Source organism: Anas platyrhynchos, chromosome 5 (assembly GCF_047663525.1).
Source record: "Anas platyrhynchos isolate ZD024472 breed Pekin duck chromosome 5, IASCAAS_PekinDuck_T2T, whole genome shotgun sequence".
In the NCBI taxonomy this organism is placed as follows: Eukaryota; Metazoa; Chordata; class Aves; order Anseriformes; family Anatidae; genus Anas; species Anas platyrhynchos.
This window is the reverse complement of record NC_092591.1, coordinates 28,673,008-28,690,518: the sequence shown is the minus strand read 5'-3', so window position 1 is coordinate 28,690,518 and position 17,511 is coordinate 28,673,008. Positions and strand designations below refer to the sequence as shown.

The 17,511-nt window shown below is 37.7% G+C and overlaps 1 protein-coding gene across 9 annotated transcripts in view; it reads right to left on the bottom strand.

Annotated features, from left to right (window-relative positions):
- Positions 1–17,511, bottom strand: part of KCNQ1 (potassium voltage-gated channel subfamily Q member 1) — a 408,405-nt gene that overhangs the window by 217,964 nt on the left and 172,930 nt on the right. Inside the window, exon 14 of one of the 9 annotated variants that reach the window (XM_038180544.2) lies at positions 12,998–13,251. The exons of the other annotated variants lie outside the window; for them this stretch is intronic. Within the exon in view, the coding sequence (XP_038036472.1) occupies positions 13,167–13,251 (85 nt within the window). The 3' untranslated portion in view covers positions 12,998–13,166. Of the gene's footprint in view, positions 1–12,997; positions 13,252–17,511 lie in introns of those variants that run through there. 9 annotated transcript variants of the gene reach the window in all.

The following is a 17,511-nucleotide window of genomic DNA, read 5'->3' as shown; positions in this document are numbered from 1 at the left end:
TAAAACACTGTGCTGTTGGCCAAAGGAATTGCTTTGATTGGTACTCTGAGCCTTGTACTGCCAAAGAACTGCTGTGGTATTTTCCTCCTCATCTCCCCCAAACAGAACTGTCACATTTATTTTTTCCTCCATAACCTGGAATATACCACACGCAGTTTCACATTAGGAGCAGAAAGATGCTGCAAGTGGAAATACCTAGTTCAAAGTTAGTGTAATCCCACTAGCTAGGCTTTGAGAACAGATAAAATGTTCATACCCTGAATAAAAAGCATTCAGAGAAAAATCATGTGAAATCAGTCTGAAACTAATCGTGAAGAATGGAAAAACAGAAACCACCCATGGTAAATTTCAGGATAAGCTTCCAATCTCTTCAAGACAGTATTAAAATACTCTTTGAAACACTGGCGAATCAGTCTCAGCATCTAGGTCAAACTCACTTTAGGTGACGTTGTGGTTTTGCTGATTCACAGGACAGTAAAGAGCATCTTTCCTGTTCTGGGTAGGGGACAGAGAAGGCATGGGTTGTCACCAGGTGTCAACTTTTTAACAGCTGCAAAGGTACTAGCGTACTGTAAAAATAACTACTGCTCTTAAGTGAATATAGTTGAGAAAACAGCCTTTCATTGTAATCTTCCCTAACAATTTCATTGCTTGTGCAGTGCACATGTATACTGGAGGGCTTCACTTTGTTAAATTACAGGCATTTTCCAACTTTCAAGTTTAGATATCATTTCATCCTCTCTAATAGAAGAAACAGTTCTATACACAGGGGAATTCACAAGTTGGTTTCTTGTGGCTCCCTGTATGGATTGTACCTTGTCCAACAGTAAGGCTGAATGCAGACAAAGCTTTCACTTTGGTAGAGAAACCGACCACAGGGCTTTACCTCTTCCTCTTCTCCTCCAAAATTGTGTATTTCACAAAACTGAGCATAATTTAGACTTTTAAGTCCTACAAAGTTTAGGTAAGGCAGAACAACAATATTAAGTATCCTGGGACTTGCAACTGGTGACATTCAGGCAAGAGGATCATACTTGCCCTGCTTCCTTTCAAAAGAGATGTTGATTTATGCAATAGTGCATGCAACTTCTGCTTTTTTTTTTTTCCTTGCTAGTCCCACCTGGCTAAGGAGGTTAAAATAAGGGAACTCATAAAGAAGAAATAATATGAATTGCTTTTTCTTTCCTGATAGAAAATTATGCTCTGGCTGATGAAACTAATACTCAGCTCAAAAAAATGTATATAAGAAAATGCTGTCAGACGTAATAAAGAACCCATTAAAGATACAGCATCCCAAGTACTGTATGTTTTCAGGTAAAGCTCACATTTTATAATAGTGACCTTAAGTGACACACACTAAAAGAGGGCAACTTCAGGTGTATAACCCACCTCAGTCACTTACACCCTGTTGACGCCAGTTGATGGCTCTGTTGTTTCAGAACTATTTATAACATTGTTTCATCTTTCAAAGGTTTTCCCTCCTTCTATCAATAATTTATTCTAAAAAGAAAAAACCTTCCAGTTATAAATCTTCACTTAAACCCATTTCTTGTGTATTCTGGGAAGAAAAATGGCTGTTGTATGTTAAGCAGTTCCACTTTTACAGCTGTCCTGCTATGCAAGTACCATAAAAAAGGGGAAAAGGGGAAAGAGAGATGCTGGCTTCTCAGAGAAGTTTTCGTATGGAAAGCTGAAGCTATGGTGGTGGTACAATCTACAGGGACCACCTGCCTAGTCCTGGCGACAGCAGTGATCAGTACATCCTGGAGCATTATACACATGAGCCAGGTTACATTACCAACTGCCATTAAAGTGTGCTTCATCCCATCTAGCTGATCAGCCTAGAGGCTCCTCTTAATAGCTCCAGAAACCAGAGAGATTTCTGACATGATAGAGTGATAAAATGCTATGGATAGCCTCATTCTGCAGCAGAATCATAAAGTAACTAAAGATTGGGCTTATCAGCTTTTAAATATGTGATCTCTCTTAATGGGAAATAGGTTCCAAACTTGGAGTTAGATAACATACTAAACTGCTAACATATTTTTTCTCCCTGCATTCCCCTTAGAGACCCATTCTCACCACAGACCTATGCTGGAAAACTTGTTTGGAAGACTGTGCTTGAGAGCTATGCTGCAAGAGTTGCTCACGATGTGTCACGACACATTAGGATTAAAATTACTTTAAGATTATAGTTCTGGGATTCTGTACACATGCAGCCTACAAGGCAAATCCAGAAGATTCAGTTTTCTGTTGAAAGTAGTTGGATCTTCCAAACAAAAACCACAAGAGGACTGTAACTCAGGTAAAACACTAGCCCAACACCTGTAACAGACTTCGATTAATCTGCCACCTTTAGTATTTTACTGCTTCCCACTGAGAACTAAGCACAGAAATTGTACTGAGTGTTGCCCAGTTGTACTGAACATTACATCTTGGACTTTCCAGGAATACAAGCAGGGATGTAAAGGAGGAAAGATCAAGTCTGAAAGAAGCCTTCTCGAGTACTCTCCTACTTCCCATCCAAAACAGACATGGAGAGAGCTCCTACTCGATCCCTCTCCCAGAATCAACCCTCTTTAAGCCACATCCACTTTCCAACTGAAATCTTTTCTATCCAGAGTTTTAAAAAGAGATTTTATGTTCAGATTTGTTCTCATCCTAAAACCCTGAGGAGATATTAGCACTTGGCTGAGATGATTGTAGGTTGCAAGCGTGGAAAGTACTGAAGCCACCTATTGCATTCATGATCTACATCATCATATACATCTATAGACACACAAAGGAACAGGGTTTTTTTAATGTACACACACATGCACTTTTCACCCTTTAAGAACAAAACAGGTTGTCATCATACACAGACATTTTTGTTGTTTTTCAAAACAGAATTACAAATAAATCGTCCCTAAAATCTTGGCAACCTTTCTATTTCTATTTGGAGCATCAGTGAATGCTGCTGAAATAAGAGAATACACTCGTGCCACCTTGCTACACTAATTTTGTCATCGAATTGACTATTAACCCATGGCCGAGTAACTCAAAGGTAGGCATAAATTCACATATAACACCACTGCCCCCTTGTGTTAAACTAAATCCCTTTGCTCTAGCAGGAGGATCTCAACATCTCCTTTTTTCCTCAAGGTGAAAAAATATGAAACTAATTTCTCGAGTATGAAACTAGACCTCTACAGTTCGTGAAGCTGTTACAAAACAAAATGCTGGGCATGGATGATAGAAAACAATTTGGAAAATAGCAGAACATATTTCCAACATCATGCAATCCTAAATGACTGACAGGTTTATTAACAACAACAACCACCCCTCTCAAAGGCTGTTTGCCTTATTCAGTTCCTTTTTTTTTTTTTTTTTTAATAAAATTAATTATATGAAACCATATAACAAGACTGTTAGCTAACTCCAGGTAAGATGTACAGTGTAATTCACTAGCAACTCTGAATGCAGAGCCCATCAATGTGGGCGACACAATAAGGGCAAAATTCATAAAGGACATCAGAAGTGCAAGTGTGGACATACACGCGTACAGCTCATATGCTTACATTTTACATTATTTTCTCAAAATATGTCTTTGCTGAACACATTCGGTTTGTAATCTTATAAGGGCTGTAATGTTTTTTTTAATGAGAATTTGGTGCCACATATAATTTACATATATTAACATACTGTGTATTTGGTCAGAAACTTAGTGATTATTTCAAGCATATTACAAAGTGTTATAATCTGTCCTTCAGCATAAGGGGCAAAGATAGCTACGTGGAGTTGATACAGGCATCAATAACCTGTATGTGGCACCTGTGAAGAGCTAAGCAAGGCTTTGGACTAAGGCCAGATAGGGTATTGCTGCCATCAAGGAAACATGGACAGATTCTTTATTTATTTAAGAAGTGGTGTGAATTCACCCAAGTGGGTGAATGTCAGTGGAGTCTGGGGACGATGCTGGCAGATGGCAGACAGTCGGAGTTAGATTAGATGTTTGCCATCAAGAACCAAGGGAAGAACTGGGTCCCTTGCTTTATGACTGGGGTGTAAAGGAAATAAAAGAGGGAGAGGCCCTGTGGCCAGGGTGGAACATATGTCATAGAAAAGTGAGCCACAAAGCTAGACGAGAGCCTTTCCACCTCAAAAAGCCAGGCTGCAATAAAGCCACAGAAAATGCCTCATTTTTTCCCATTTCTCCTATTTATAGGTCTTTGACAAAGCTAAATCAGAAAGTGCTGTCATATGAATTGTTAACCAAACTACCAGTCTGCTTCCCCTTTGGCCACCAACGCTGAATTCAGGTTCACTAAATCTTGGAAAAATGGGAACATGGAAGAAAACAATTACAAAATTTATTTCCTTTAGGTTGCTTCTTCTGAACACACATCCAGATCTGCACAGTTCCTATAGGACTACCAAGGTGTCTAGAATGCAGCATCAACTAAATTATTTTCTGAAAAATACTAAGCCATGAAGGCAACTTGAAGAAACATCGATGTCTCTGAAAGTACATCGATGCCAGCAGAACCAAAGGTGTTGCATTCCAAGAACAAATTTGTCCAATGGCGTCACCAGGACCAGCTACCTTCTCTCTCCTACCCTCAGCCCGTTTCCTCCTCCTGTCACTGTTGATACAACTATCCTTCCTGCTCACTGGGGCTTACATCCTTCAATTACTCTTTTCTCCTCTCTCCTTCCGCCACAATCCATCTGTTTCACCACAGCACTTCCAAGACTGGCCCCTTCCTTTCCAACCCTCCCAAAAGGTGCTTGATCAGGCGTTCGTAATGTTCTAGCCTTTCGATGAACTGCCCAGAGGAAGTGCAGATGGGACAAGGGTAAGCAGGTAATTAAGGTACAGCTCTCAACCTCATTTTTACTTTCCAACTATCTAAATGCTATCTTTCTCTGTCAGTCTTTGTGCCAGATCAATACTGCTGCATGCACTTTGCTTTCCCCATCACATACAACTCCCCACACCCATCAATCTCATTTCTCTCCCCTTGCATATTTTACATTCTGTATTCCACACAAATAGCCTGCTCAATTAGAGAAGCTGAACTCAAAAACTTGTAACTTAGACGTGCATGTTCTCAGTTTGGACAGTTGGCTTGCTTTTATCCTTTCCTCCCTTCCTCTTTTTCCCCTCTTTCACTTCCTTCTGACACAGTGACACCTTATGTGCATAACAGAAGTCATTAATAAGTGACAGACTCCTGCCACACAAATATTTTTAATAATTCATACTTCTCTCAGAGGATCTGCAAGCTATGACTACAGCTCCATTAGGTATGATTTATATCGAACTGCTTTTTGAGCAGTTCATATCTTTAAACTGTACTTCTCTCAGAAAAAGAGTTCCTAGGGGTACTTAGGGCCTTAAATATGCCATTCAGAGTTATGTTGAAACGCCTATAGTATACATTATTTGCCAATTCATAACTTACAGTAAAACACCATAAGGTTTCAAAGAAAAAGACAAACAATTAAGAGCTTTAATAATCTGATCCTGCTGTTTGCAGCACATGGTAATTTAAAATTATTCATGTGTTTCAATATGGAAGTGATTTAACATAATTTAGCAAACCTGAGACCTACATTAAGATGTAATAATGATGAATGGATGAGACACAGCACATACACTTACAGAAACCTCAGCGTCCTGCAGAATAAAAGAAGTACCTCTGAAGACCTTGCAGGTGCCCCCATGTGGGTGGCCTAAGAAGAGGAAAACTACAAATAGCCTTTTTTTTTTTTTTTTAAATATAAAAGATCAAGATTCTAAAAGTGTGACAAAGGATGTGGATAAGAAGGCATTCCAAATTAGTATCTGAAAATTTTACATAGACAGGATTAAATTAGGTTCCTAAAATAAAAAGCAGATGGATTGAGAACGCTTACTAAATTCACTGAAGAACAAATATCCTTTGGTTGCATCTCTCCATTACTTAGTATCCCAGCAGCCATTTCAGGACTCAAGTGCAGATGTTGCTTGTAAGGTACATTCCAGTTATATCTCCTCATCATACACCACCAAGCACCGTGCAAATCCTCCAGGTGAAAGCACATACACAAATCCTTACCTTTTCTTCCAAATAAAGAAACCGCTCACACAGTCTAAACATTTTGAGGTATTAAATAACTACACAGCAAGTAGAACAATGAATAGCATTTTCACTTACCAGTGCATTTATTCACACGGATTATGTTTATAATGTCTGTTTAATTATGCAATGTATTTCCTGACTGTCCTGCATTACTTATTCTATCAAGTAGCTAATAAGAACCAACAATTGTTTCACAATTCAAAAAATGGCTGAGTATGGGGAGGAAAGAGAAGAAAGAATGGGGATTAACTTCTATGCTGCACCAGAATTTCTCAGTGTCACAGAGCGTGATGTTTTTTGAAAAACAGGTGAGTACAACAGAACAGGCCATAAGACTAGTTTGCCAAAATTTCCACTACTTTCCTAAGACAGAGTAGTGCTTTCAAACAGAGATTTCTGCCTCAGCCTACAGTCTACCTGTTCCTCCTGAAAAGGAGCAGATAGATAACAGCATAAAATCTCCGGACAGGACTCAATTTTGCTATTTGCATGCATACTGCCAACCACAGCAGGGCTCTACATCCAGCCTGGGGCTTGCGGAAACCAACACAAGAAAACATAAAAACAAAGCCTCCCCCCTACATACACATGGCAGTTTAGCTTTCTGGACTTTAGGTAAAAGTGGAGAAGAAAAAGATGTGTTTCACCTCTGCAACCTCCCAACACAAAGCTCCTGAACACTTCACATTCAACAATGGAGGGAATTTGACCCCTGACTTACAGATCTAGGTGAATTTCTAATGCTTCATACAAAGCTTGTTTCTTTGGTTTTTCAACCCCATCTCTGGTCTGCTAAGCACTGTTGACAGCTCACGTTGCTAAACAAAAGGAAAATTGACATTCCACACCATTCTGGTGATGTCCCCTGTGTCCCACCATCTGCAGGACAGCCCGAAACAAGTTTCCATTTTGTGTTAAAATCAACTTAAAAACAATGGATTGTCAGGAGTTTCAAAACCACTCACTGCTGACTAATGGCAGTGAAGTCCACTGCAGTACAAAACTGACAACTGGAAAAAAGTTATGCTCTCTATGAGCACTTCTGGATCCCACTTACTGCAGAATGTTTTTTTTCGTTGTTGTTTTTTAAAGAAGATAGGGCTCCGTAGTCATTAAGCAGAGGCTATCCTGTATGAAGAAAGCCTGTATGGCAAAAACAAGTATAAACTGCTTGCCAGGAACTCAATTAATACTCTTCTGTACACAATAGTAATAAATGCTTGAGTTCTTTTATTGAATAAAAATGATTTATTCATTTTTAAACACTAGACTTTTTCTATAAAAAAAGTCATATAAACAAAAGATTTGTTTGTTCACAGTTTTCTACACTTTCATTAAAAATTCACATCTAAAATATATGATGGTTACATTTTTAAAATAACTGAGAGAAGGTCATAGACAAAGTCATACCAAATTCTGGCCAGTGTCTAAATTGTTTGTCATTCTAAAAACAAAAAACAAAACTCTACAAGGGTTCAAATGCTTCCCAGAGTAACAGCTGCACTACATAAAAAGAGTTCATTAGGATAATTCAAGTGAATTTTACTCCCAGTATCTTAAAGGTCTTGTCAAAGTGGTAAAGTTACTGTCAGATGTAGACAACAGTGATTTCCAAATGCAGCATCTCATCTGATACACCTCTTAGTTCACCTCCCTTCGTATTCCTGCATGCAAAGTGAATTTTTGTAGGGATCTAAATCATTTTTGGCATCTTCTGGTGTTTTCCATTCATACAGAACCTTTATTATGGATCTAGCCTGCCTGAAAGTGCCATCCCTCAAACAAAAATCCCAACCGACAATGCTGCATCTACAAAATGCAGCCTGTCAGCCTCTTGAACTAGGAATTACATACAGACTGTTACATTTCTGCACTCGCTTCATCAGCTCTCTGCAGGACATGGCATCACACTGAATCTAATTCATGTGGGTTCAAGATCCCTAAAAGACCAAGTACCTGGGCCCCCACCACTTGCAGTAACTCCCCTCTCTTTAGGAACAGTGACATTTCTGTATTGGTGACAGTGGCACAGGAGATGGGACTTTGTTGTGGGGCAGGCTCCAGCCCAAAAGAACATGAAGCCAGACTGACAGTGGTTACCACTTCAAGCTCCACTGTCATTTAGGCATTGTATTTATGCATTTTACATATAGAAAAACAGAAAAAGGTAGAAAAAAACAAACGATCATTACTTCTCCTTGCAAAAGAAGTAGAGGAGTAACCAGACCCAACAATGACTAGCATCTGTATTTACTTTTATCCCAAGAGGTGCTCAGTAACCACAGAAATGGGCGCAGTACAAGAACCTAAGGAAAACACAGACCAAAACACAGCCATAAGCAAAAGGTCAGGTGCTTGGCTGTAGCTTTCTAATAAGCTGACAGCTACTGTCAAGCATTTAAGGTATTTTGTCTGCAGCACAAAGAAAATGTTTAGCTTTTCCTACTTTAATTTCCTGTGATGATTTAAAAAAAAAAAAAAAGCATTCTACATATAGGAATGACAAAGTCCCTGAGCAAAATCATGACTAGTTTCAGTCTTTGTAGTTGCATGAAGAAAGTACATTATGATCAACAGCTACCTCATCTCCTGATCTCTCGATCCAGGGCAAGCAGCTACAGCTGGGGGGCTCTGCATGGCACGTACCCCGTGTGTCCATCCATGCTCATGGGTAGAGCTACAGCACAGCTCTACCTGACCACATCTTTAGCTTAGGAAAAAACCTCATCGCTAGCGATCAGAAACAACAGCTGCAGAAGAAACCCTGTAATGTGTGTCAGTGCCGTAAAAGGATTTCCAGAGAAGTACAACATCAGGAGAACACTAAATTAATTCTGAATCAGGTCCTGGTCCTCCTGGGAGCAGCATTTACTTGTGAAAAAAGCCACATGTGGAATGAAGTTCATAGGAAAAATTAACTTGTATTCATAATATGCTTGAGCAATTTTCAAATCACTTTTGCCCACAGAACCTGCAGCATGCAATTTCCTGAATAATTACAGTATTACAAACAGTACACCATCTCATTTTCAGCTTTTGAAATTGTTTCCTTGTACATCAATACTGTTACCAAAAGGTGTTTTCCTTTAGCAGTGCACTACTCAGCAATATTTAGAACAGCTGTTGATTTCCATTTTCTCCTAAGTAATTAACTTCGCTACGAAAGATGTTCTCACAAGACATTATAAATGAAATATTATCCAAGTATTAAAACATAAGGGTCCCTTGGGTCACCCATGCTATTGGCTTTTAATACCATACTGCTTCATGCCTGGATTTGATAGTTCAGCCTGGAATGAGATAATTAGGTCAAAAATATATTAGATAAACTATTTGCTTGTTATGCTTGGTTGGTTTTCAGCTATGTCTGCTCCAAACAGAGAAACAGATAACTATAATTACACTCTCATCCATAGTCACCATTTCACTACTGAAAATAAATATTTACAAATGTTAACATATTGGCCAATATTATAATAGAGATTTTGCTAAAAATACTCATTTAATAGGTTGTACCTGTACATGGAATAACACCTTAGGAGTCTATGAAGTCAACATCAGTATGTGCCAACCAATACTGACAGGTATACCTACAACCTTGTAGTGGTATCAGAGATCCTTCCTGGAGACCTGTGATGCCAAATCCAGGTACGTTGGCTACATTGATTTAGCAAAGTACACTCAACATGTGTGGGCATAATGCTGGGCACAGGTAAAATATGCTAATGGGACTATTTATATGCTATTTAACGTACTTAATTCTACAACTTCATGAGTAGTAGTTTGTTACCACACCATGAGAAAACCATTACCACACCATGGGAAAACATCATGCTATCAGTAAACCATTAAACAAAAAATTCTACCCCATTTTTGGGGAATCATTATTTAACACTGAAAGTGCTGGATTTCGGTGTTTTGGGTTGTTGTGTCCCCCTCCCCCTCAAAGGATATAATAACAAACTACTCAAATTTTTATCCCTCACATCTAAAGAAAAAGCAAAGCTATCACCCATCCTTGTAATAGAAACAAAACATTTATGTTTTTAATTGTAATTCTGGAGTTAAGATGATCAAAAATTTAACTTTGTAAAATGCTAGATAAAAGCGGGACATTTTTATTGTGTTGTGTCCCCACCAGCATTTCCCCCCCTCCTCCTCCCCAATTTTTGCACTTCTTATTCTGTATGGTGCCCAAAGTAAACAATGATAAAAGTTAGTAAGTGGGGAGTTGCTTGTTGTTTTTACAGCATAGGAGCCCTGTACTTCTGAATCACTAAGCAGCTGGAGTCTGGTTTAATTACTTAACATCAATCAAGATGTAAACCAGCACTTGGAGACCAAGGAATGCAACGTTCATCTGCAACACAAAAGAAATAGCTAAGCTATCTTAGCTTCTGCCTAGACGGTTTGTACACTAGGAAAAGTCAACACATTACTTTTATGCCGTGTCAGAAACACAAAATAGCCAAATAGCAATTTTACACTGTACTGGAATTTGTCAGTGACAATTTGTAGTAAGGGAGAAAAGATCTTGAGAATATTATTTCATAGACACTTGTAACCTTTAACACTGAACATACTTGTCCAATACTGTATTCTGGTAAATAACAGCCCCAGTAATATGATGGCCCTTCCCTCTCCAATAAGTAAATAGATATAAGAACAGGGATGAAATATCAAACTCGGTGTTCCTGTCTGAATTTTTCACCTGTTCACTCTCTAAGCTTATGAAATCCAATTCTTTTAATTGTTTTTGCTAATATTAAATACACATCACAGCAATGCCGAGTTCAACTTGATGGAGCACTACAGCCTGTCTTTTACAAGATCAAAGGAAATGATCTAATTATCCCCTCTGGTCTTCAGATCTATAGATGTAAACTACCCATTCTATCTAATCTATGAAAAAAGCAACCACCCACCACAGTACACAAGACCTTCTCCCTAAAGATAAAAGAAATGAGTAACCAAATGGGACAGATGTTAGCCACATTACTTATTGCACTGTCGGAAGCTGCTCAGATCCTGTGGTGCTGAGGGTGAAATAAGACACCATGAAGCTTTACCCAAGTCTTAGCTTCAACGTATCTCAGGTAATTCATCTGTAAAAACGAAGATTATGATTACCTGCCTGTATCACAGAAGACGCGATTTGCCAAGATAAGCCAACTTTGCAGCAGACTTCAGATGGCATTAGGGCACACTGCTCTAGTCGTGTGCTGCGATCCCACCTATCCAGTATTGAACACACACACACACACCAGTCCCCAGTCCAAAGAGCTTCCAGTCTAGGCACAGGACAAGAGGTTAAAAACAGACATAAGGACAGATGCAGTAGCTCATGGAAACAGAGTAGCACGCTTGGCTTTGCATAGCAGTAGCTACAGCACTTTCGAAGTGCAAGACAGGCAAGTTTATAACAATTGTGAATCAAGGCAGCCACACAAGAAAATGCAAGATCCCAATACTATTAGCTCATTGCTACAATGGGAATGTCATAGCTTTTTGGGCAGTGCTTCTGGATGACAGCAATATTCATAAGCCAGAAATCAAATTCTTATCAAGTATGAAGAACACAACTGGCCTAGAACAACCATCTGCTGTAACAGACAAGTTTGCTCTTGTCTTGCCCTACTACTACCACCTAGCCCTGCACCTGCAGACAAACTTTGCAGGCCCCTAAATCTGAAGCTAACTAACGAGTAGTAATTTGTTAACTTAATTCAGAGAAGCCTTGAGTCCTCAGTGACTACTCTGTTTTTATCATTATTTAATCAGCGGATTAGCCACATCTAGGATTGGATTGCCACAGCTTTTTCCCCACCATACGACCCACAGTGGAAAAAAAAAACAAAAAAAACAGGATGATGCTGCTGAAATCATCACAGTGTCTCGTTTATCACCATTATGGGATTTTCTTCCAAGAAAAGAATGTTCTTGATTGCTTGTTAAAGCAGCTTTGGGGACACTTCACATCTTCAAGTGGCTCAAAGCAGCTGAACAGATGAGAAAGATCTGATTATTGATACAAACAGAGTTCTAGTCTTGATTTCTATGGTTAAGTTCATGGTTAATTTATCACCAAAGCACAGGATATAATGATACTTTTCCATACAAAAGGGAATAACTCTGGGAAATAGTCTTCCCTCTTTTTAGGAAAATATTAAATCAAGAGAGTTGACAACAGGGAGTTTGACAACATAGTAAAATATGCCAAATAAAGAAGGAATGCTGCCCAACATACAGTAAGCATTGAAGGCTTTCTTTTTGCAAGCAAAGTAAATGAATGGAATAATGTAAAGAACAGTAACTGATGAAGTTTCATCATTAAGTTCTGGTCTTAGCTCAAGAGTATTTTTCCGAATAGTTGCCATCGATGCTATGAACATGTCCTGTCATTAATTATAAAATGGACCCCATGCAAATCATGGTTTAAACATTGTTAGCAGCATTCCTAACAGAATTCTTGTGACAGTAGAAGTCAGTCATTGGATCTAACCACTTGAGAGTGAAAAAGAAATATTTGCTCAGACTTCACAGGGTCATTTTGGCATAGGAGGGGAAGATAAAAGCAGGAATCTTTTACAATATGAGCTATCAAATCAAAGCAAATAGGCTTCCACTCACTGATACTCTAACAGAAAAGAGACAGTTATAAAACACATTCATCACTGTTTGTTCTAGACAACATGGTTCTATCTCATGCCAACCAATTACATGCTGTTAATTAAAACATGGAAGAATAATAAAAATCTTAAAGAAACAAGAAAGAAAACATTATTTCAATGAAAAGCCAGTGGTAACTACAGCACCATGGACACTGCACTCGGTGTTTATCAGCACTCTTTATTCATTTCTATTACTTTTCAAAGTGTCCAAAAGCATTCATTTCAATCATTCTGGAAGATCCATCTATAGCCATTTCCTCTTGATCTAAAACTGATGAAAAAGCACCAAATTTGTTTGCTTAACTATTGCATCTATTGTGCTGCATAACAAAGAAGAGCTGTTCCACCACTGGAACATGTCGTTTACTTCTAACTCAGCACCTAAATGACTCTACCAGGAGTCCTTGGTTGGACTTGGTGATCTCAAAGATATTTTCCAACCTAGATGATTCTGTGATCCTAAAGATAGTATTTCCCTAAAAAATAAATAAATTACTTATTAGGAAACAGAAAGAAATACTAAACATTTATATACCAGAACTGATTAAACCAGCTACTGCGCTGTTGTATCTTAATGGGAAACTATGGAAACGAATCACAGACTTGAATTTATTTTTGATTCAGTAGCATCTCTATAAGGTTCATGGAGAATAGAGAGCTCTTTAAATAGGTAAGAGACCATCTTTAAGTAGGTAAGAAATAATTATATAAAGATACATTGGATTGAGAGTTTTCCTTCTTGTCTTCTGTTCGCTTTTCAGCTCAATTCAACCAATTTTTTCTCCTATTCCTTCCCATTTGCATGTTCAGAAGTTGGACTTATTTCTTTTGACTACCTTCAGCTAATGCCAAATGTAAAATTAAAAAAGGTTCTGAAAATTAAATGGTTATATGAACACAGACATGGAAACAACCTTGTGGTAACTGAGCCTTAACTACTAGTAGCATTGATTTTCCACTGCTTTAAAAGGTAAATAGAACAAAAGACTCAATGAAGTGAAACAGGGAACAGATGACAATAGAGGATCACACTGATTAGAGAGAAAGGAGGCAGTGAGAAGTCCAGAGAAGAGGTGTGGTATTGCTACAATCTAGTTTTATGCGTCACTTTTACAATGGAGGAGACCACAAAGACAATTAAATATATCAGTCAAAAGACAAGTCTTAAACAATACACTGTTTATGGCATTTTTCAAACTGTTACAGTTCATTTTGTAGGTGACATCTGACAGCTAATTAAATTGCACCACCTGAATCTGCATGTTAAGTTTATAAAACTCCTCATGTATGAGGCTAAGTGCAATTAACTCTTCTATCCTCTATGATTCTATTCTGTATTTCTGCATGCACCTGCTGCAAATTTCTTCTTCTATATGTTAATCACTTTCCTACTTGAAAATCAGCTCTCAAAGTGTTTCTGCATTTTTTGCTTCCTCTAAGTAGTAGTGACATGATTAACTGCTACAGCAATTTTTCCACATGAAAGATTTCCCCTTTCTAATTCCACACAAATTGGGCTATAATTGCTACATTATTTATTTCAGAAACACATTTAAAATACAGCAAGGAGTACATCCTGGGGAAAAACAAAGAACAAAAAACACCATAACCCTGCATTTATATTACTAGGCATAAGAATTGTTCCATTAAATCCAATGGGAATATGCACCTACATATAAAAATATAAATAAGGAATATTTTTGGCATAAGCAAGCAGTACACTGAAATTCAATTTAAAGTGAACTTAGGCCTAGCAGCCTAGAAGCCCTTTGTTTTGGCTGAAAGATGGCATTTTCTTTCTATTATGACCCAATGCAAGTGAGGAACAAACTTAGGCTCACTGTTTTTAAGCCACAATGATGCCAAGTGCTTGCCTGTCAGTAATACTGAAGGTACCCCCCACACACTTTTGCTGGAAGATTTACATTACCTCTTAAAAGGAAATATTCTTCACGCTGTCAACCGGAAGTCACTTTCCAGTTGTGTCACCAAATAACTGTGTAATACTTACTTGCGTATTTATGAATTCAAAAAATACATGTTTATTCTGGAGTTACCTTTTCATCGTTTATGGATAAGCTAATTTGTATGTTGCAATAAATACATGATTGACCAGGAGGTAGTTCTACTAATACCAAATCCAAGAATCCTTAGCTGAAGAGCCTTATAGTATGCCTCACCTCCTGAAACAGTCTTCATGCTTATGTTCCTTTGATAAAACATGGATTGCTTTTAAGACTTGAAACTAGAGCTATTTGCACTCAATTTGACTTTCCCCTACTAATTTGTTTTCATAGCTGCTGCTGTATTTTTGTTAAGTACCTGGGAATACTTGCATAACGGCTGTTTATTTCTTTATCAACTAATCTGGAGCAATCATACTGTAAATGTGATAACTGTAAGGAAATAAAATGCTTCACTACTGGGGACATCAGAACAAAATAATTCATCCTGGGTTCTCTCATGCATAGCATAACTTCCATGCCTGAATTAAATACGCAAATTGACGTGGAAACTGAACTGACTAATATTCTTTGTAACAGAAATGGTTAGTAAAGGGGATTTGTGCACAGATACATCTATTGCTCAGTTCTAAACGTGATGCTTATTTCTATTCCCACATTCAGGTCCTACTAATACTTATATAACCAGCTTATAAATGTGTTCCCTAGGACTTTGAAATTAAGAATTAAAAATAAGCCTTTGTTCAAATAATTCATGGAAATCGATGGGTCTTCATCAACCAGCAACGTGTGTGCCTAGTGAAATGCTGCACAGCAGCTTGCTTTACAGCCACCCCAAATGTAGGCAGGCTACACAATCCAACAGTGAAACTCACATAACAATCTTTTAAATTTCAAAATTTTGGGAAAGTCTGTTGCTGAATGCCAAATACACCAACTGACACTGCAAAACAAAGGGTTTTCACTAACTCTTTGCCAAACCCTCATATCTATAGAGCTACCTGGCATTGTTTCAGGCATTTAATCAACTGCATACAAAGTACACGTGCTTCCACGTGAACAGTCCTCAGGCCTTACAACGTTTGGGCACTCATGCTTCAAAGGAACGCATTTCAATTAATATTTTATCCAGTTTTGAATCTAAAACCAAAAGTCTTACAAAATAAACAAAAAAGGCTGTACTTTCTTCTTTCCAATATAGACTTGATTCAAAGCAAATACAGGGATATGTTTTGTACCATCCCACCACTCATGACCTAGAGCAATCTAGGAATGTGAACAAAGATTACAACCCAAAAAATGAAGTAGTAAAAGAGAAATATGCATGTTACTAAAAGACTAGGGTGTTAGTTTGGTAAGATTTTTTCAGTTGATACACAATATTTATATATCCTAGGGTTTCCCACAAATGCCCATACTTAAAAAAAACAAAAACAAAAACAACTCAAATGTTACAAAATCTGACTTAAAAATAATGGAGCACCTTACTTTATGAAACGTATCAATGAAGGTGACAATGAGAAATAACTGAATGCTTCTCAAATCCAAAAATGATAATGTAAACTCCTAGCACCAAGGTTTATTTTTCTTAAAGAAAGCCTGCAATACTGCAGTAAATTAAAATTAAAAAAAAAAAAAAAGCCGTGCAAAGAAACTTCTAGATCTGGTTTTGCTGCTCCGTTGTTCTTGTCTAAGGCTTAAGGAAATTTATGACTTCCTGCTCCTACTTGTACCACGAAGAAATTTTTTTCAGAATAAAAGTCTCCTAAACTCTCTTCTTACAAATGTACATACATGTAGGTGATTCAACTGAAAACGTGCATCCTTCTGCTTGTGGGCAAGGAAGGCTCCCCACATTTTTTTTTTTAAATTTTATTAAAAAAAAAAAAAAAACAACTTTCTATATGGGCTATAAAAAATGTTTGTGATTCTCCGCTATTTATATCACATAGAAAGAAGGCCTGAAAATTGGCAGCCAGCATTTCTGCATGTTTTGTACCTCAGAAAATTAAGTATGCCAAGAATTTTCATCTGTGGTTTCACTTCAGAAATCCGAGGATTTCTAGGAATAGAAGGGGAAGAGACTCTCTCATGCCTCTGCTAGAGGGGTGAATGAGCTTAATCTTTCACACATTGCCATGCACTTGCTATGGAAAATAATAGGAATTTGTCAGTAGTTCAAATTAGCTAATGATAGACATTTTTAAGACATTCAAATAATATCTTTTGCAATTCTCAAGCCACTTTTCCTTGTGAAGCTGTAGTTCAATTCTCCTAAGGATTTGAGGATAATCTCAAAACATGAAGATAACATTTTAACATAAAAGATATGGGAAAAATGTAAAATGAAAAAAAAAATCACAAAATAAAAAAAGGCCTATTACAGATTTTTTTTATATACTACAAAGCAGTAATAAAGACCAAAACAGATCTTTTTTTCCAATGCAGATCATCATATGACCATTTGAGAAGGTGCTGCTGAAATTGAAAGGCTGGTGTTTCATGTAAGTATTTCAAAATTTGCACTTTACAGTTATTCCTCTGGAAAACGGTGGAGGGATTAATATAATTCTCAACAGGCAAGTACTCCCACACGTTGTCTCCATGTGAAAATCCTGAGGCTATCAACCACCAGCTGCCCACAGACATTAGCTCAAAACTAAAGCTGTGTGTCACAGCCAAATGAACTTTTCTTTAGGTCAACACAAAGATTTACTGGCACTCAGAACAGTATACACCAACTTCAAGGTAAAAGAGTTTGACGCAAATATC